At 45.3% G+C, this 21,851-nt stretch overlaps 1 protein-coding gene across 2 annotated transcripts; it reads left to right on the top strand.

Annotated features, from left to right (window-relative positions):
* The first annotated feature begins 1,340 nt into the window (after positions 1–1,340).
* On the top strand, positions 1,341–19,496 carry rbp1.1 (retinol binding protein 1, cellular, tandem duplicate 1). 2 transcript variants are annotated; one of them, XM_038815682.1, is made up of 5 exons: positions 1,341–1,574; positions 2,098–2,276; positions 10,177–10,278; positions 15,426–15,572; positions 19,141–19,496. In XM_038815682.1, the coding sequence occupies exons 1-5, from the start codon at positions 1,502–1,504 to the stop codon at positions 19,192–19,194; spliced, it is 555 nt and encodes a 184-aa protein (XP_038671610.1). In that variant the 5' UTR covers positions 1,341–1,501; the 3' UTR covers positions 19,195–19,496. The 2 variants fall into 2 exon arrangements, with proteins under 2 accessions (XP_038671610.1, XP_038671611.1); XM_038815683.1 differs by lacking the exon at positions 15,426–15,572 and having other exon boundaries at positions 1,362–1,574.
* Positions 19,497–21,851: the final 2,355 nt, after the last annotated feature.

Below are 21,851 nucleotides of genomic sequence, written 5' to 3' on the forward strand. Positions count from 1 at the left end.
GAGACAGAACTCGAGGGATTGGCAGGTCTTGGCATTATAGGTCTGGTGCAATATGCAGATTGGGTCACATCAGCAGTCCCGGTTCTCAAGCCCGACATGCTGGTCTGCCTTTGCGTGGACTAGAAATGAACTGTTAACAGAGCCTCCCATCGAGACTGGTACCCCATGCCGCGCATCAGGCACCTCTATACAAAACTGGTAGGAGGCCACACGTTCAACAAGCTTGATATGAGCCACATGTACCTCCAGCTAGAGCTCGATTATAGCATCCAAAAAATACCTAACTATCAATACCCATAAGGGCTTGTGTGAATGCACCTGTCTGGCTACCTTTTGGAGTCCTGCCGGAGTGTGCTAACCCTATTACAGCTAGACTTAGAGTGGTAAATTAACAGAGTCAATTTTTATCCCTCCTCACATGGTTGTGACATCTACCGGACTGCTCAGGGTGATTTAAGAGAATATTCTTCACACAAAGGGGAAATCTGGTCATCTTTTCCAAACGCTGTTGAAACTAGGGTTGACTGAAAGTTTCAAAACTGGGCAGGTAGATTCTTGTTGAGTAAGGGTCTTATGGGTTACAAACCAAGATAGATAGATGGGTTAAGGTTCAAATCAGCCATGGTGCAGCAGGTTCTGGGTGGGCGTAAACGACCTACTTCTGTTTCTATATGCATGGCAGGGTTCCAGTATAGCAGTGTGACAGAAGTGGCACGGAGGTGATTCACTGCATGATAGCAGGAATGAATCTTAAATTATGACAGAGCAGAGAAACAAAATGTTAAGGGACAGAGAGCATTACGAGAGTGATAAAAGTGTTGTGAAGCGTTTGGATAGGTTAAGTAGAGGAAAAGTATCTACAAACTCTTGGCACACAGCTGAATGTTCACAAAGAAAGTGTATGCAAATTAAGCAACACTTTGGGCATTTGCTAATTTACCATCTGAGCACGATTTCAGGATTTGTTTGGGTTGGAAATCAGAGCAAGAAGGGAGACAAAACAAAGTACTCCGAACCAACCTGGTTTTCAGTGAACATTACCAAGAAAAATTAACTGACTTTATGCATGCAAAGAAAATATATTTTTTTAAATGAACATGTTTGGCTAAAGATGAGAAGTGTGCGCAATTCCAACAAATCATTTGGCTCTCATCTTGTGTACATCTCACTGTTTTATCATCTACTCAGTTACATAACATTGTAACCGGGACGATTCTATTTTCAATAAATACAATCCAAGCGTGACGCCAATCATTTTTTGTGAGACACTGAAGACTCCAATGTAGGTTTGCTTAATGGGCGTCATTCATTTCAGCCGAGAGTTCTGAGTCTGACTTGCAAATTCAATCTCCAATTAATCGGATCAACCGGCTGAACATTGTTTGGCTGATTATAGAGTGTTGGACGATTGTCCCTGCGTGTTTTTGAACTCAGTAAGGGGACAGGTTTGCTGCAAAGCGTGGCCCCAGCTCCTGATCTGCTGTTCCCGAAGGACGAAGACATGTCAACTGATTTCAGCGGATACTGGAAAATGATATCCAATGACAACTTCGAAGAGTACCTGAAAGCCCTGGGTAAAACCTGACCACCGGTGCCTGTGCATAACCAGAAACTCGACAGCTTTGCACTCAGTCCTTGTCGCAATTGTTTAAACGGCGCTGCTTTGAGAATGAACTGGGGGGATGGCAAATTTGAAATCATTGCCATTTTTCAACCCTGCATGTTAAAGTGCAACTGTGTTTTGGGGTGGACTGAAGTGGGTTTTTAAATCTTTTTTTTAAGGAAATTGCTGTTGATATTTATTTAAATCGTTACTAAAACCTTATTCCAAAGTTTATAAAGTGTTGTATTGGTTCTGAAAGCAGCTAGCAAGGGAGGGCGATGATAGAAACGCAAGTCTTTCATTGTCAGGATTGAATTTAGATCTTATTTCTTGAATCCGATCCTTGCAAACATCTGAGCCTTCACTTCGAGACTTGTAATTTATTTAAGAGGTAGAAATAATGATTGAAATTTTCTTTTTTTAAAACATAAAATGCAATTAAGTCTTGTTGCTTTTCAGTCGAACATCTGCTATTTTGTCTCCTTCTTTAACAGATGTAAACATTGCTTTGAGGAAAATTGCGGTTTTGCTGAAACCAGACAAGGACATTGTTCAGAAGGGGGACCACGTGGTTATTAAGACCATCAGCAGTCTCCGCAATTATCTCATGGAATTTGATATTGGCAAGGAGTTTCCTGAGGATTTAAGTGGGATAGATGACCGCCAGTGTAAGGTAAGCATTGTGCAGTACTGGTCGACAAGATCTGAAAATTACAGGTCAGGGTGCATTCTGACAGTAGCATTGGGAATAAAAATTGGAAATATCGCCAAAACTGCACAGACCCATCAGTCTGAGGACAAGGTGGCATTGTGTGCTGTGTCTGGAGCTTTCAGAGAATCCTGCAGTGCAGAAGGAGGCTATTCGGCCATCGGGTCTGCACGGATGCCCCGAAAGAGCACTCTACCGGGGCCCACTCCCCCGCCCTATCCCTGTAACCCAATGCATTGACCATGGCCGATCCACCTAACCTGCACATCTTTGGACTGTGGGAGGAAACCAGAGCATCCAGAGGATCCCCACGCAGACAGGGGGAGAATGTGCAAACTCCACATAGTCACCCAAGGCTAGAATCGAACCCGGGTCCCTGGCACTGTGGGGGCAGCAATGTTAATCACTATGCTACCATGCCACCCCAATGGTTATGCATTGAGTCAAATTCGTAATGGATACAAGTGTTCTGTGTCAGAATGGTCCCAGACTGATTTGGGTCACATTTTACTATCAAGATAATGGTGAGCCGAATGGTGCTCGTGTTATTTATGTGTAAATGGTTCAGTCACTTCAGGCGATAATAATACACACCGCAGGTTGCCAACCCTCCAGGACTGTCCTGCAGCCTCCAAGAATTGAAGGTCAAACTGTAGGCATTCCTGGAGAAAAATCATAGGGACATTAATTTTTTTTAAATTATCTGAATATTTGTCTTCACCAGATATAATATAGAAAATTCAGGTGGGGAGGCTGTTAGACTGATAACCAAGCAAGCTTGGTTATGAGTCTTTTAGCTTTCTAATTGAGTAGGAGGGCAGTAGGTCACAAGGATGGATGTGTTGGCTGATGAATGACTGGAACATGAGGGCAAATCACGTGATGCAACCTTCCAGGGATACATTTAATCATAGGTGGCAAGCCCGTATGTCAGTATATATTAATATATGCACAGTTAAATGCCTGTATTCAATACTGAAATCCAAGTTGTGCTGTTCCATCATTAGCCTTTGGAAGGTGGTGGCGTTGTGGTATTGTCACTGGACTAGTAAACCAGAGACACAGGGTAATGCTCTGGGGATTCAGGTTCAAATCACGCCACTGGAATAACTGGAATTCAAAGTCTAATGATGGTCATGAAACCATTGTCGATTGTAATAAAAACCCATCTGGTTCACTAATGTCCTTTAGGGAAGGAAATCTGCTGCTCTTGGCCTGCATGTGACTCCAAACTAGCCCCTCAAAGGCAATTAGGGATGGGCAATAAATCATTGCCCAGTCTGCAATGCCAACGTCAGATAAACGAATAAAAAAAAATTAGCTTTGCAAAAACGACTTCACTGTCTATCTCAACTGTAATTGGCTGTAATAAGCTGTAATTTGTGGGTAGTTACCAGTTAAACTCACTGGATGTATTTAGGATAAGTAATTACAAATCTTTAACAATGCGTAGGTTTCTGGCATTGAAAATGCAAGAAGTCGAAATGTAAATTCTCATTCCTTCAGTTTGTGAATTGTTTTAGGAAATTTCAACAAAGCTAAATTTCAAACGCTCTCAATCCAATCTTTCCCTCTATTTATAGTTTGGTGCCTAATTTTGACACTAAATTCATCCTGTTTAATTGATTCTCCTTCTCAGTTATTTCTCATCCATTAAATCTTATCGGTTCAGAAGATATTCTGTTGGTTGCCCGGCCTACTCAGATCCCAGATGCTCTGTTTCTCTTGCAGTACCGTTATCAGGTCACACTTTCAGCAACATACAGGGAAATATTGTTTGAGCTGAAGGGTGCAGCGACGCCTGCTATAGGACTTGAGCATAGAATATTGTCCAGGACTCTGGTGCAGTACTGAGGGAGTGCCGCACGGCGGGAGGTGATAGCATTTGCTTAAGCCATTAAGCTGGAGTCTGCCTGCCACCTCAGGCAACATAAAAGATTCTGCAGCACTTTTCAAAGAAGAACAGTGGGCGGGATTCTGCGCCGGCATGATTCTCTGTTTTGCCGGAGCCCGGGGGTTTCCTGACGGCGTGGGGCAGCCCCACAATGGGAAACCCCATTGACTGGCCGGCGTAATGGAGAATCCAGCCCAGTGTTGTCCTGGTGCTCTGGCCACAAATTATTGCTTAGCCAATGGCAACTGTGCAATTTAATTGGTCATTTAATTCATTGTTATTTGTGCAAACGTGCTGTGCACCAATTGGTTGTCACCTTTCCCTGCAGAAGTCATTAATTTGCTATAAAGTGCTTTCAGACATTGAGGTTGCGAAAAATGCTATACAAATACAATTTCTTCATCTTTAGATAGCAGCTGCATCGGACATGCCAGTGTGTGGTTTGAATCAGGAATGCTGCACAAAGCTGCCAATTTACCAGTTGAAAAACCTATTGGCTGTAATTTGAGCGACAGATATTAAAGTTGCTAATGATGAAAAAGCTATGAAATACTTTGAAAATAGCTTTTGTTTTAAAATTGATTTCTATTTTGAGCTAATATTGGTGCCCATTAGGACAAAATATGTTCTGCAGTCAATTTGTCAGGTTAAGCACACTCCAGTCATCTGACTCTGACTTTGTTGTGCAGAGTGCACAGAGGGAATTAATTTTATTAAATTTAAGAGTATTGAAAACTCAGGTCATATGCCAATTAGGGTGTCTCTTCTGTTACACTTATGTTGCGTATGTTAATTGTGTGAAAATCAGGTTTTTAAATTGTCAATACAAACTCTAAGGCCAGAATTTTACATTCGGGGGTCAGGCATATAATCAAGCTGGCTGTGACGGTGGGCGCGGTTCCCGACTCGCGCGATATCTATCTGAAAATCTGCAAAGAACAAAGAAAACCCCGAAACCAACATGGATGCTGTGTAAAAGCCTGATAACTTCAAGATAACCCGTCAACTAATGTTGAATTGGAATAACTAGAAGCATCAGTTTGAAGTCTTTCACTTGGTCTCTGCACTGGAATAAACTCCTGAAATTAGGAAAATAGTTCTCCGACTAAATCTGGCAGGTCTGCAGGCATTTGAACTCTTTAACTCATTTGATTTCTCAGAACATTAAGGTAAAAATAAGTATGAGAAAGTAATGGAAAAATTTAACTCATTGCAAAAAACAGGTCAATGAGATGTGTGAGAGATGTATGTGTAAACAAAGGGTGCAGCTAAAAGGGGAATCCTTTGACTCTTTTCTAACTGATTTGAGGCTCTGAGTGCAATCCTGCAATTTTTCCTCAATTACTGAATCAATTCTTCGTGACCAAATTGTGTTTGGCATATTTGAAGATCAAGTGCAGCACGGCATTTAAGGGCAGCACGGTAGCTTCACAGCCCCAGGGTCCCAGATTCGATTCCGGCTTGGGTCACTGTCTGTGTGGAGTCTGCACATCCTCCCCGCGTGTGCGTGGGTTTCCTCCGGTTTCCTCCCACAGTCCAAAGATGTGCAGGTTAGGTGGATTGGCCATGATAAATTGCCCTTAGTGTCCAAAATTGCCCTTAGTGCTGGATGGGGTTACTGGGTTATGGGGATAGGGTGGAGGTGTTAACCTTGGGTAGGGTGCTCTTTCCAGGAGCCGGTGCAGACTCGATGGGCCGAATGGCCTCCTTCTGCACTGTAAATTCTATGAATAATTCTATGAAATGCGCGAACATTTACTAAGAAAACCAAACTTAACTTTAGAAGAAGCCGTCAATCTCTGCAAAAACAAGTGAGCAAGCCACCAATGAATATGCAGAATTCAGATCCCGTGAAAAAGGCCCGAACTTCAGCAATGTGGTCGGTACCATTGTCTCTGCGATGCAGTTTAAAACAAATGCTGCTGTAGATACTGCGAAAAGCCCCTAGTCGCCACATTCCGGAGCCTGTTCGCGTACCAGCCTTCCCGGACATGCGCCGGAATGTGGCGACTAGGGGCTTTTCACAGTAGCTTCATTGAAGCCTACTCGTGACAATAAGCAATTTTCATTTCATTTTCATTAGGTAGCCGCTTTGCGCAGGTATGGGTAAGAAAAAAATACAAAATGGACATTCGACGTTCTGCGCACGTGCAGGATCCGTTCGCACATGCGAACTGGTAGTCGACCGATTTGCACATGCGCATAAGAGGTTTACACATGACGTCACCAACATGATGACATGTACACTCTGTGGACACTCCCACTGAAATCAACACTGCCTTGCATTTGGAAAAAGGTGTTCAACATGTAACAACCTCAATCAATTTTGCTACACCATGCAGATTTAACACAACAACAAACCAGTACCAATTTGGAAAGGGATTTCAACAGCATAAAAAAAGACAACACTATACAAAACAAGGAAGAAGAAAAAAATGTTAAATCAAAGATTGATCTTATTGTGCCTACTTCAGGGGACACTTTCATAATAGAAGCAATCACTAAAACAATTGGAAACAATATTGCTGACAAAACAATGAGGCAATTATACAATAGAAATAAAGATTGGATAGAAACATTGATCATAAATTTAAATTGGACACTGTCACACACACTAATCTGATAACAGAATCAGATTTGGGCAAAGTAGCAACACGTGCAGAATATAAAAAGACACATTGTAGATTAGCAGACTACAATGGAAATGAAATAGCAACAAAAGGGTCATGCCTCATAGTTTAGAGTGGTAACATTAAAATCCCACTCGAGTTTGAAACTGTGGATGACACAAACTCATCACTTATTGGAGTAGATGCATGTATTCAGCTAAACCTGATGCAGAGAATTCACACTGCCAACTCTCCCTGGTTCGAAAGATATAGTACTTGCAGTGTCATGTGACAGTACCTTTAAGCAATGGATGTTCAAGCAATGTACCTTTAGGAAATGGAGCAGCTCATATTACTGAAGTGATGTCAGAGGGTGGGGGAGCTGAGCTGAGCTCACTTCTGCTTCTGGTTTCAGGTTTGAGGAGAAAGCTGGGAGTGTTTTTGTGTTTTGCAAAAAGCTGCAAGAAGAAAACACAGAACTGGTCTGTTGATGTCTAAAAATTCAAAGACTATAAGTATATTGAATGTCACCTAATGTTGTTGTTAAAGGTGAAGTATTTTGGAGTTTTGAAGGAACATTTTGAGGGATTATTTAGTGTTGTATTATTTTCGGGGTTATCTTTGAAGTAAGGGGTGTTAAATGATCCAATGTTTATTTAAAAGGTTAAGTTGAATTCATGGAATAAACATTGTTTTGTGTTTAAAAACCCACGTGTCCATAATTGTAATATCACACTTGGAGAATAAGCCGTATGCTTCAAAAGCTAACAATCCATTAAAGGGGGAGGTTGGTTGAACTCCATGATACATTTTGGGGTTCTGAAAACACCGCTCCCATAACAGCAGATACGTTATCCAGAGTCACAATGCATGAGGATAACAAAGTTGTTGCCGTTCTACTCCGTATTGAAACAGAAGCCAACTTCATCACAGCAATGCTACCTGTCACAGATGCTAAACTACAAATAATCAAGGCAGAAACTCTACAAGATACGACACTTCAGCAAGTGATACAATATGTACATACTGACTGGCCTAAAGGAAATGTGCAAACTTTCGCAACATCAGAAAAGACCTGACAATATCAGAAAAGACCTGACCCTTTCTATGATGGGTACCACACCATAATTCCGTCATGTCTTCGACAAGACATTCTCATACAAATCCACAAAGTACTTTGAGGCATTAAGAAATGTAGATGAAAAGCATGGAAATTGGTGTATTGGCCTGGAATCAACAAGGATATGGACAACTACATTCAACAGTGTCAGATGTGCCAAATGCACCAACCGGCACAATGTAAACAGACCTTGGTGGAAAGCAAACTAGTTACTCAACCATGGACAAAAGTCACCATGCACATATTTTACTTTCAAGGCTGTGGTTATTTAATAATCATTGACTATTACTCAAATTTTTCAGAGGTTATCACATTATCCGACTCAACAACGCATTCAGTTGTTAGGGTAACGAAAAATGTATTTGCCAGTCATGGCATACCAGTTACTGTTGTTACAGACAATGGACCATGTTTTAGAAGCCTGGAGTGGTTACAATTTGCCAATGACTGTAACTTCACACATGTAACCTCTAGCCCACTATACCTGCAGGCAAACAGGAAAGCTGAGTAAAGGGTGGGAATTGTGAAGCAGCTTCTCAATGGAGGACAGAAAGGACATTGACTTAGCCCTGTTAGCATACAGGGCTATACCATTGTCATCGGGGCTTTCTCCAGCACAACTATTGATGGAACGAAGAATACATACTACATTACCAACAAAGATGAACAAGACATGCATAAAAAAATGCCATTATGTGGAGATGCCGGTGTTGGACTGGGGTGAGCACAGTAAGAAGTCTTACAACACCAGGTTAAAGTCCAACGGGTTTGTTTTGAATCACCTGAGGAAGAAGCAGTGGTCCGAAAGCTAGTGATTCAAAACAAACCTGTTGGACTTTAACCTGTGTTGTAAGACTTCTTACTATAAAAAAATGCAGTAACTGAAGAGTAAGCAAAAGAAATATTACGATAGAAACTCCAAACCATATAGAAGGTGATATAGTATGTATTCGTAATCAATGGATGGACATTGTAAAAGTACTCAATCAACTCACACCACCATCATACGAGATCAGAACAGAATATGGAAAGATTTTTCATCAAAACAGAAGAGACTTCTTGAAACTCAATCAACCTGTTACATTCACAGAATCAGATACCACGAGTCAACAACACCTATTTCCTACAACTGACTTTCCAAAAGCTATATTGTCAAATGTACCAGATAATTCAAATAACATTGCTGTAACATTAAGAAGGTCTACAAGACGTAGGAAACCTCCAAATAGATTAAATCTGTAAATCTAATATTAGTTCTATCATTGTTGACTTACTGTATAATACTGTAAACAAGAAAATATACAGTCAATATTTTTCTCAAAGAAATGAGGATGTGACAGTATACAAAAGTACAGCATGTGAAGAGTTAATGTTATGTTAAGCCTAGCTACTGGAGGGAGCTAAGGGATAGTACTATAAATTGCACTGGCTCTTAAGCTAAGGGGAGGAGTTTAGACTGGAGCTGAGGAAGATAAGATTCATAGTGTATTGCAGAGTTAGTTAATATATAATAGTTATAACTAGTAGATAGAGATAGTGTTAGTGAATGTAGTTTAATTCTTACATGTATGTTAGCTATTCAGAATAAGTGTCGAACTCAAATTTAGTAGTGTTAATAAAATTAGTTTAGCTTAGTTCTTCAAAAGAGCTTTGTGTATCTTTGTGATCACTACGCCTGCCATCCTGGAAACCCCTCACAAAGATCACCACAGGCAGGATTCTCCTTGCAATGTCTCGCAAGATTGCATTGAGAAGGTAAAATTAAAGAAGTGTTGAAAATCTCTGACGGAGAAATTTCTGAAGTTTCTGCTACAGAAGAATATTTGAAATCTCAGCAGGAGAACTTTAAGTTTCTTAAAAATATATTTACATTAAAGTTTTACACTCGTTAAGGGTTAAAATGCCCAATTACCTTTACAGGATGTGGAATATAATCCATGGAATTAGTCATACTTCATTCATTTAATGGAGCTGAACTATAACGATCTTGACACTGCATCAGAATACACTGGCTGATTATTAACTGAATTAAATGTTTAGCTAATATTGAACATTACGGCTGCAGAGAGAAAGAGTGGCTTTTCACAGTTTTATAATTGGGGCTACAACTGTTCAAGCCATACTATGAAGCCTATGAAATGTGCTCCTGAAATAAATCCTTAGATTAATAAGCGAGCATGAATTCTCACGCCAATCAATAAATCCACATTTGGCATTGTTTTCATTATTTTTCCATTTCAGACCACAGTGAATTGGGATGGGGATAAGCTTGTGTGTGTACAAAGAGGAGAGAAACAAGGCCGAGGGTGGACTCACTGGATAGAAGGCGATGAATTGCATCTGGTAAGTCATTTGTCAGTGGATAATATGGTGCCGCCTATTTTTTGTAGGATTGGTATTCTTGAAAGGAATTATAATTAGATTTTTGCTATTTGCAACTTACTGCACGTAGGCCAAGAGATTCCAGAACTTTTGATGCAGTGGACATGCAAACTTCATGCTGCCTCATAATTTACATTATTGTAGTGTTCAACTGGCATTGAGTGTGCTATTGAGTAGCTGCATGGCTGAACAGAGGGTGCAAAATCATAAGACGCTAGCATGAGTTCAGTTTAGCCTGCACTACTGTGTGCATTGATGCCCACAAATGAAGGATTGTTTTGAGTGCAGCAGGCGCAACAAGTCATTTTATAGTGATTTGTCGTGGGGAAAAACATAAAGATGATACAAAGTGACCGAGAGATGGCCCCAAGATTTCCCACACTGCATTGAAGGCCCTGGGCGAGGAAGTGGAGAGGAACCATAGAATTCCTTCAGTGCAGATGGAGGCCATGTAGCGCATTGAGTCTGCACTGACCTCTGAAACAGCACCCTACCGAGGCCCATAGACCCACACCAACAACCCCACCCCCTCGCTCTATCCCCGCAATCACACCTAACCTGTACATTGTTCGGCACTAAGGGGTAAGTTTGCATGGCCAATCCACATAACTTGTGCCTTTTTGGACTATGGGAGCAAACCGGACCATCTGGGGCAAACGCACGCAGACACGGAGAACGTGCAAACTCCACACACACTCAACCTTTCAATCATGACAACCGACACCACACTCGCTGACTTGCTTCCTCTGACTGAACAAGGTGGTGCTGGACCAGAGGAGGCAGCACTTAACTGAGAAGGATGGAAATACCTTCCACATCCTTACCCCAATGGAGGAGACATTAATAAATCCATTAATCACCTCAATCATCAATCAGAAGAGATTGTAAGACCTACAGTGAGACTGAAACCATTGAAGACGACAGAAGCGGGCGGCACGGTGGCGCAGTGGTTAGCACTGTTGCCTAAAGGCACCGAGGACCCGGGTTCGATCCCTGCCCAAGGTCACTATCCATGTGGAGTTTGCACATTCTCTCTGTGTCTACGTTGGTCTCACCCCCACAACCCAAAGATGTGCAGGGTAAATGGATTGGCCACACTAAATTGCCCCTTAATTGGCAAAAATAGAATTGGGTACTCTAAATTTACTTTTTTTTTATTTTAAAAAGCAAATGACAGAAGCTTATTCCTAATCTTCCTTCGTGTGTCCCATTTTTTTCCTCATCCCACAATCTCTTCTGATTTCCAAACTACAGATGGTGTGAGCAGGCAACTCTCTTGCTTTCCCCAGCTCCTCTCCCCACCACATTACCCTTGTATCCCTTTATCCTTTCAGGAACCCAATTCTACAATACGGCCAGGTAGTGGCAGAAGAGAGAGGTAAAGGAGCTGGACAACAATGAAGAAGAAGAAGTGCCATCACTTGTTCCCACACTTGCAACCACCAGTTCAGATACTGGCACTGAACTTAATATTGTTTGGAACTAGTATGGGCAGAGGACAAGACTAGCCACGGTGCCAACACAATGGAAGGCTGCACACAACTCCTGTTGACAAGGACATGAGACATCCAAAGGGGTGGTCTGCAGAAGAAGGCTGATGGATATACACAATGAATAGCTTAGTACATAGGGAAACCTGCCAGTAAGTCTGTGGTCACTGTTAAGGAGTGTGCAGGAGTTTCAGCACTTGCGTGGCTTTGTGCAGAGCTGGAAATAGTTGAGCACCCTTGTGGACCCAGCCATGATGCAGTTTCAGTCGGCTGGTGTCATAGATTCCAGAACAGCACAAAGTGTGGGTGCTAAAACTGAACTCATGGAAACTCCGCTTGCTGACACACAAGCTCAGACTGCCACCCATTGCTTATTGTATTCCAAAGTGCGGTCGCTTGTGACCTGATCACTGTCCGACAGCACATGCCTCACATTTCCAACAGACTATAGCAACTTTAAACAGCTCAGAAAGCCACAAAACACTTTGGCAATTGCATGAAGATCCTGTGGGAATCATTTGGCAACTAACCTGTAAGTAGTTGATTATCCCTTTCAATAACACTGGTCTGGTAGGTAGTGATTTAGAGAGTTCCTTCCTGCTGCTGGGTTAGATGGTGGTTTGGAGGCTACTGAATGCATATTCAGCTGTGCATTTGAGAATGCTGGAGCATTGAGCCCCAAAATGGCAGCACTTCCAATTAATCAACGTTGTACGATGGCTGATGTCTAAATCTGCCTACTCGACATACCTCCAGCGACATTCCCAGTGCCTTCACCAAAATGTTGAATGGCACGGTTAGCACCATAAGTGTGTAGGTGCAATATTGGAGGCAAAAGTGACAAAACCTCCAGCGGCACTCCTGTGCCTTCACCAAAATGGCATCGGCATTGTTAGCACCACAAGTGGGGCTGGTTTAGCACAGGGCTAAATCGCTGGCTTTGAAAGCAGACCCAGGCAGGCCAGCAGCACGGTTTCGATTCCCGCACCAGCCTTCCCAAACAGGCGCCGGAATGTGGCGACTAGGAGCTTTTCACAGTAACTTCACTTGAAGCCGACTTGTGACAATAAGCGATTTTCATTTTCATTCATTTCAAGGGCTCAGGTGCCATTTTGGAGGCAAAACAGCCAAGAAGTGCCAAAAAAACTGGGTATCATGGAGCCAGGTTTTGCAACTTCAATATTTCATGCACAATGTCTAGGAGGAAATTGCAGTGCTAAGGGCACCAATAGATGCAAAGTTCACATAGTTAGAAAAAGTTGGAATTCATAGGTAGGAATTTGAACTCCTTCCTTCTTTATTATTTATTATATTCCAAAGTGCGGTCGGTTGTGATCTGATCACAGATGCACAAGGCAATTGGCAAGGAAAGGATTTTGTAATCAACTTTATCAACACCAGTTCAGCCAAAACAATAATACTGGTTTGTGATTTACAGATGTTATCAGTTATCGATAAATCAATATTCCCCTTCCGTTTGAAGGGGCTGGTGATTGATGAACCTGGTCAGGGTTCATTATCTGAGTTAAATCTCGTAGTAATGCTGTCTCTTCACCCCGTCACCTGGTTTCTGCTTTTTTCGATTAAACAGACCATTTTGCAGAAGGTTTCACTTCCTGCTAAATTAATTCGTATCTTAAAACAATAAAACAAATTAGGTGATATTTGGTGAAAGACAAACCTGCACAATTACTCGTGGTCATTTATAGTGTCGGATCTCTTCACTCATACAGGCAGTTATTTCATTCGCTCTTAGAGATATTAACTTATATTGCTCTGCATAATCCTAAGTTAATGACCTTGGCAAAGGGCACATTGACTGTCTATCCGATATTTTACATATAAAGCCAGTTTGGCCATGACGTGGAGATGCTGGCGTTGGACTGGGGTGAGCACAGTAAGAAGTCTTACAACACCAGGTTAAAGTCCAACAGGTTTGTTTCAAACACTGGCTTTTGGAGCGCTTCTTACTAAAATTTGGCCAAAGATGGACAGGAATATGAACTAGTAAATGAACCCAAAATTCTAATTCCAGTTCGTAAATCTTAATGATAACTATTTGGATTGCTTTAAATGGCTCATTTGGTGGTAAACGTGCACTTTTCAACTTTGTATTTAATGGATTCCGGCAATTTTATCTCGACCCACCAGGCAGAACCCAGATGGATGGGCAGCTAAAATTGTCCACATTACTTACTCAACAAAATCTGCATGAAACTCATCCTTGTGCTCTGCTGAGTAGGTAGCAAGGTTACCATCCCACCAAAGCTGACAGCTGAAGTCTTTATTAGATAAGTATGTTGGGTCTCAATGATGCAATTGAGACCCAACTGCAATTATTGTAGCTGGTGGTTTAAGCAGGAAAGACGCTGCAGCTTTCTCAACACAGACGGGTATTGGGAAAAGGGCTCCAGGTCAGTGGATGCACAAAAAATACGTTTTGTATTTTCCTTTCAGGAGAGCAGGATTCTCCCCTTGAACATAAGGTAACTGAGAGAGCCAATTCCGTCATCAACCTGGTGCCATTGCATGTTCTTGTGCCTGTATGATTTTCTACCATTTTCTGAGTTTCCAATTCACCTCATTGTTGACCTATCCAAATCATAGAGGTGCCTACTTTATGATCTGTACTGACACTATGTGGCAACCTTCAAAAAGCATTAGCAATGGCCGCATTCTAACAGGAGGAGCACTATGTGCGGTAGCAAGCACGACTTCACCAGTTTCTAACGTCAATTACGGCCAGTAATGGCCCACCATGTGCTTCACTGCGGCAACGGCTGTCCCACCAGCTGATTCGCCTGGATCGTGTCCGGCAGGTCCCCGCTTGTGAGGGCGAGTAGCACATAACCTCTTGCTGTGAACAAATGTCAGACAGCACGCAGCCATGCCACCGCGCTGACCTGCTCCATGTTTCGGAGATACCTGGCCAGACTGTTGGATGTCATGGAGTTGGGCTGGACACCCTGTTCGCCCAAGGAGGTCAGACAGTCAGCCAGTGTCGTTTGAGAGGCAGTGGCAGCAGCCACCAGCTCGGGGAGGGTTACAAGGAGAACCTTGGTCCAGTGTCATAAAAAGTTCAATGGCCTCCACCGGGCCACCTGGGTGAGTTGGCATTGGCCCCCTGGCACCGGCCTTGAGTGTCACCTCCCTCATTTCTCCCCACCTAAACAATTCGGCGGCTGGCACTGCACACATCCTCTTCCCACTCCTCCCTCACCTTTCCCCCCCCCCCCCCCCCCCCCCCCACCTGCAGCACAATACCACACTTGCGCCTGTAGACCCAACTACATAACCCACCCATTCCCAGCAGTGGTGCCCACACCTGTCACCTGCCATGGACCAACCCCCACCTGATGTATGAAGCGTATGGCCCATAATGCCCTCTCTTTGTCCCCCACGGGAGACGTGACACATATCAGGCAGGAAAGGGCCCAGACGGGTGGCGGGGGTCCGGATATCAAGATCTTCACTCCCAATGAGGAATAGGCCCTGGAGATCGCGGGCGTGACCGAGGACAGGTGAGGATCTCCCACCCCCAGGAGACCTGTCGCAAGTAAGTTGTTCATGTCAGAATTATCCTTCCCTCTCACTGACCCCATTTCCATTCTGTCGCAGGATCTCTATCTGGTGGATCTGCTGGGGCCGGGCCATTCCCCCTCCATCTTCCCAGAGAACACCTCAGAGGAGAGGGCCGCGAATGTCATCATTGATGTGTCACAGCTGTCAACCCCAACTTCCGCCAGCGCAGAGACACACACCTCGGTGGGTGACATTAGTGTACTGGCTTCTGGGGCACAATCTGATGAGCACATCAGGTGGAGGCAGGAACAGCCAGGGGATACAGCAGTTGGAGGTCTGCTGGATCCCAGGACCCAGCTGGGTCCCAGTCAGATGCTGAGCCTCTGGGCATGGTCATCCCAGATCTGATGCAGATGCCAGGGTGCAACCGTGAGATTCAGGAGGGAATGCCAGCAACACTCGAGTGGGTACATAACCGATTGGAGGATCCCAAAGGCTACGAGTGCAGGAGATGTTGCTGGCAATGCGTGGCACTGAGGCCAACACTGCTAGGGTGGCGACCGCAGTGGGAAGCCTGCAGCATGACATCAGCATCATCAGTGGTGGTGTTTAAGGCGTTGATCAATCAGTGACTGCCATGGCTAAGTGCCTCAACAGCATGTCCCAGTCACTGAGGACATGTCCCAGATGCATTAGACCTTGCTGAGGTGCTGTGGAGCATGTTGTAGACTCAGGATGTTGCAGTCCCAGACGGGCATTGCTAAAGCACTCGGGAACATGGCCCAGTCACAGAGGAGCATTTCTGAAGGTGTCGACACCATGGTGCAGACAATGATGCTGGATGATGCAGGGGCCTTTACAACTCACTCCAGCTGCCCTTCCATCCCACGGTGACCCCCCCAGGGTATTACAGCACCGTTCGGGAGGAGAGACTGCCGGAGGCTGACCGGGAGCCTTCAGCAGGGGGATGACGGCGGTCTCCAGAGTTCTGATTGTTCATGATTAAAATATGTTACACCCAAGACCTGTGAAGCCTCTCTCACATGATTCTTCACTGTGGGGCCGTCTTGCACCCCTACCTCCCGGGCACGGTGGACCTGGATCTGGGATCTCCGAGGCTACTATGTGCAGTGATGGGCGTGTGTGCGCTGTCAGCAGAAACACTGGATTCAGACTATGGCATAGATGGAGGAGCACCAGACCTTACAGCGGGTTATCATCACTGTACAATGACCCACTGATAGTGCCGACACAGGCCCATCATGGAGTGATGTTACACAGATCCTGGGGAAGGGGAACAGGGTAGTCGGAGTGGGGTAGAATTGGTTGGGGAGGTGGAATGGGGGGGGGGGGGTATGGCTGGGGTGGGGGAAGGGAGGGTGTGAGATGATGGACAAAGGTTGTCCTATGAGAAGCGGGCGAGGATGAGGGCCCCAATGGTCCTCTGGGCATGCCAGACTAACTGATGCCTATCCTCCATCCTCTGGCAACTCCTGCGGGGCCTCCCGAAGCTCCTCATCCAGCCCCTCCTGGTCCCGAGCCTCCTTCTCTGAAGAGGCCGCAAGTTCCTCCTCCTCCACCTTTAGTTTGATGCCCCGCTGCTGTGCCAGGTTGTGGGAGGCAGAGCAGGCCACCACAAAGCAGGCATCCCTCTGGGGAGTGTACTGCAGTGCACCACCGAGTGGGCGAGGCATCAGAACCACATGTTAAGCAGTCCGATACACGGCACAATGACAACCTAGGTGACCACATGGGCCTTGTTATATTGAGTCTCCAGCCTCTGCACTGTCGACATTAGCCAGGACTTCAACGGGTACCCCTTTTCTCCCAAGCGCTAATCCATCATCCTGGAGTGGTCCTCAAAGATGCCATGGATCTCCAACTGCCCCAGGATGTAGCTGTCATGCACGCTGCCGAGGAATGATCTGGAGGTGATGGTCGCACACAAGTTGAACATTAAGGGAGTGGAACCTTCCCTGTTAATAGAACATAGAACATACAGTACAGAAGGAGGCCATTCAGCCCATCGAGTCTGGACAGACCCACTTATGCCTTACTTCCACCCTATCCCCCTAACCCAATAACTCCTAACCTTTTTTGGACACTAAGGGCAATTTAGCATGGCTAATCCACCTAACCTGCACATCTTTGGACTGTGGGAGGAAACCGGAGCACCCGGAGGAAACCCACGCAGACACGGGGAGAATGTGCAGACTCCACACAGTGACCCAGCAGGGAATCAAACCTGGGACCCTGATGCTGTGAAGGTCACTTCATGTTGTCTCCCTGTTATTTAACAGCCTCCTGTACGGCACCTTGTCAAAGGCCTTCTGGGAATCTAAATAGATCATGCCCGCTGGTTCTCCTTTATGTAACATCCTTGTTAGCTCCTCAAAGAATTCGAACCGATTTGTCAGGCATGACCTCCCCTTGATGAAACCGTGCTGACTCAGCCCTATTTTATCATGCACTTCCAAGTACTCCGCAAACTCATCTTTAATAATGGACTCTAAAACCTTACCAATGACCGGTCAGGCTAACCGGCCTATAATTTCCCATCTTCTGCCTCCCTTTCTTAAAACAGTGGTGTTACATTAGACATTTTCCAGTCCTCTGGACCCTCCTTGCCTCCAGTGATTCCTGAAAGACCACCTCCAATGCCTCCACAATCTCCTCAGCTATCTCCATTAGATCACTGGGTGTAGACCATCCGGTCCAAGTGATTTATCCATCTTCAGACCTTGTAGTTTCCCCAGAACCTTGTCTTTAGTTATGTGCATGCACAATCCAGGAGAGTGGCTTTTAGGGCCTGATAGCAACTTCCCACAGAGCACTGGGGCAGCAGCTCCAGAGCCCCTAGGCTGCATGCCTGATTTTGAAGTTGGCTACCCATCTCCTCCAATCTCCTCATACAGTGTACTAAAGGATGCCCCTTTGACCTTCCGCTGGGGAGCCAGTTAGATCTTGATCTCGGGACTCCATTAGATAGGGCGTCCATCCCGTTGATGATATGGAGATTGCCCTTAATTGGTGTTAATTGGAACTTCATCGCATTTCGGCGGGAACTGGAACCTGCCAATGAGAGTGGGCCAGTTAGATGGGAAACTGATCGCCGGCCGGGGCAAATCCTGATTTTGGTCCCTCCAGTGATATAACCAGCTCGCACGGATCTGCACCTGGCGCAAAGCGACCGTTAGATTGCGCCCATTGTTTTTACATTTGACGTGTCAAAATACTTTCCTTTCCCCTCCTCCTAAAGCCATTGGGTTAGCACTTGCATCGCTTGGATTCCATGTTTAAAGGCCTGTTCATTACATATCAGGCTGGGACTGTGATTTTTGGTAGGTAGTTGAGCCAATGAGCTGAGACTGAACCTCTGCTCACTCAGCATCCAGGGGTGCAGAGTTCCAGGGGTCACTGACTGTTTTTGTTTCTCTTTCCCCTCTCTACCCTGACTAAGGTAATTGAGGCTTATTGAAATTAAATAAGTTAGCTAAGCATAGAGCAGGGATAAAACCCAAGACCCACTTGAACTGCATGCTTCAATGCCAGATTTGTATTGTTCACATGCCTCGTTTGACCTTGGAGAATATGGCATCAGTTTTTTCAGTGCTCTATTGCTGTGTCTGACACTTTGCTACTTACAGTAGGATCCAAGACCAGCAAACCTCCTGACTTGGAATGCACCATAACGCTAACCGTTGAAAACAACGTGTAAAATCCTAGATGGAATATTCCTATGAGTACACTTTATAAATGTTTAAAGAGATGCAATTAATTTTAGCTGTTTTATTTCCTCACCCACTTTCAGGAACTGCGGGTTGGCGAGATAACAAGTAAACAGGTCTTTAAAAAAGTGCAGTGAAGAACCTACGCACACGACTGAAGACAAAACAGAAAGGAGATTTGTTGGCTAAATCTGGAACTCTACAGTCTCCAAACCTTAATGTGAAGAGTAAAGCTGTTCAGAACATTATTGGAGACTATTACATGCTCACCTTTTTTAAATGTTACAAAAAATAAGACAGTCATGCAAATAATTTAAATGTCATTTTTGATCAGCAGCTTGGGCCAATTATATTGTTCTTTGGTTGAATAGTTAAACTTGTGCGATCTGATAGGTGTCTCATTTCATTCTCTCTATAAATAATAGTTCACTAAATTGCATTCAGTTTAATGATGCATTTGAATTTTCAAGCCTATCTTTGTGGTATCTTTATCTCTCATTTTATCCCATCTATCTATATTCTTCCTTCTGTTTCCCTGTTTTCCTATCCCCCTATCTGCATTTTCTATCGCTCTTTCATTTTCAAATCTCTTTTGCAGTCACCAGCTCAGTTGTGTGAATGGAATGGAAATCTCTCCTTGTTTTTACTCACTCCTCATTCACCCACATTGTTCAGTGCAGTTTGGAAATTGGTGCTACCTTTTCAGAAATATGGGACATGATTCTCCGTTTGGGAGACCCCATCGGCGGGTTCTCCATTTCTGAGATTAAGGGCTGGATTCTCTGATGCCGAAATCGTGTTTGGCGATCGGCCGGAGAATGCTTTTTTACGCTGGAATCGGAGGCGGCGCTGTTTTTCCGATGCTCTGACCCCTCAAAAATAGCATACTCGAGTGCACCGCAGGCTGTCTGGATGGCCTCAGGACATCACCTGAGGCCCTCCCCCGATGGGCCGAGTCCCCGACGGCGTGGGGCACGTGTCCTCACAACTGCAGGCTGTGTCCAGCATCTCCACAGTCGGGGAGGGGGGGGGGGGGGCGTAGTTGTGCTGTCAGGGGGGCTATGGCAAGGGCTGGAGGGACTTGTGGGGTGGTGAGGGGGGTTATAGGGAGCAGTTTTTGGTGTGCCGGATCCACGCGTGGCTGGCGCCATATTGTGCTGCACAGCAGCCGCCGCTGTGCTTACGCGCAGCCACGACCCAGCTATTCTGCGCCGTATCCCAGGTGAAGCCGGGGGCTTTGTGCAGCACGGCTGCTAGCCCCCCTACCGGGCAGAGGATGTGTGCAGGGGTGGTGCCGACGTTTTGGTTGTAAGACTAGATGGATCCTGCGGACATAGCTGCAGAATCGGAGAACCCAGCCCGTAAGTGTTGACACCAACGCAGAATTTGTGGACTTTCACACCAGAAATACTGCCGCCACACATGGACCGATTCTGCTACTGTTAAGGGGCTAGCACCAGCGGCACATGGAACACAATTGATTCTAATGGAAACGGTGCGGGATTTGGCCGGTCTCTGAATGATATTTGGGATGCTGACAAACTGCAGCCACATATACACATTATAATCCTCACACACACTCATCCCAGCCAACAAGATGGCACAGATGGTGCTGGAGCACGCCCATACAGCTGATGGGTCACCTGAAGCCAGATGGCACCCATGGGGTGTTGCTTGAGGGAGAAACCTATACGGCCACAGCAGGATGCGGCAATGGTGTTCCGTGCCTGTCCACCCCGACCACTCAGCCCACCTCCTGGTCAGCACCCGCCACTGGCCCTGGCGGCAGTTTCCCTGCTAGTGGCACCACTGTCAACAAACTGGTGATGTTGGACAGTTTCTATATCCCCTCTCACCCCCCCCCCCCCCCCCCCCCACCCCTCAGCAGCCACCACGCCGGTTTCCCGATTTTTTAAAAGCACAAGTAAACCGCGCCATTGGGAATTCGGCCCATTGGAGGCGGAGAATCATGGGTGCTCAGGCCCGCTAATGATATGGAAATGGTGTCAACTGTACATGTATCATAGAATTTACAGTGCAGAAGGAGGCCATTCGGCCCATCGAGTCTGCACCGGCTCATGGAAAGAGCACCCTACCCGAGGTCAACACCTCCACCCTATCCCCATAACCCAGTAACTCCACCCAACACTAAGGGCAATTTTGGATACTAAGGACAATTTATCATGGCCAATCCACCTAACCTGCACATCTTTGGACTGTGGAGGAAACCGGAGCACCCGGAGGAAACCCACGCACACACGGGGAGGATGTGCAGACTCCGCACAGACAATGACCCAAGTCGGAATCGATCCTGGGACCCTGGATCTGTGAAGCAATCATGCTATACACAATGCTACCGTGCTGCCGTTCTGGTATGTGTTCCGGTGTGCATTGATGCTGCTGCTGAGGTGATGGATAATCGCGATTTGTCGACAAATTTGTGCCCGCCGAGATTTCAGCATCCGAATCCATTCTCTGCCCAATTGCGTTTCACGATTTCGGCATCAGCAAACGGAGAATCCCGGCCTATATTCTCATGCTAGAGGAGAATTCCAACCGATTGTGGAGGGTTCCGTTAGTCAGGGGTCCCTTTAGTTCGGTGGTTCCTTTACTTAGGGGCCCCCAGGGAAATTACTTCAGTTGGGGGTTTCTGTGGGTTTCCATTTAGTTAGGAGTCTCTAGGGGGTTTCATTCAGTTAGGGGGTCTCTGTGGGGGGGGGGGGTGAACCTCGCTATTCCTGGGGTCCAGTACGGGTCTCATCGAGGAGGGCTGGGTGGGTAATGCCTTGTTTGG

The sequence above is a fragment of the Scyliorhinus canicula genome, chromosome 13, assembly GCF_902713615.1.
Source record: "Scyliorhinus canicula chromosome 13, sScyCan1.1, whole genome shotgun sequence".
Classification (NCBI taxonomy): Eukaryota; Metazoa; Chordata; class Chondrichthyes; order Carcharhiniformes; family Scyliorhinidae; genus Scyliorhinus; species Scyliorhinus canicula.

Excerpts from the sequence above, each read along its gene's own strand:
- rbp1.1 (XM_038815682.1), top strand. The coding sequence starts at position 1,502 with ATGTCAACTGATTTCAGCGGATACTGGAAAATGATATCCAATGACAAC. Across the intron at positions 1,575-2,097 it reads AGAGTACCTGAAAGCCCTGG|ATGTAAACATTGCTTTGAGG; the intron begins GTAAAACCTGAC and ends CTTCTTTAACAG. Across the intron at positions 10,279-15,425 it reads AAGGCGATGAATTGCATCTG|GATCTCTATCTGGTGGATCT; the intron begins GTAAGTCATTTG and ends ATTCTGTCGCAG.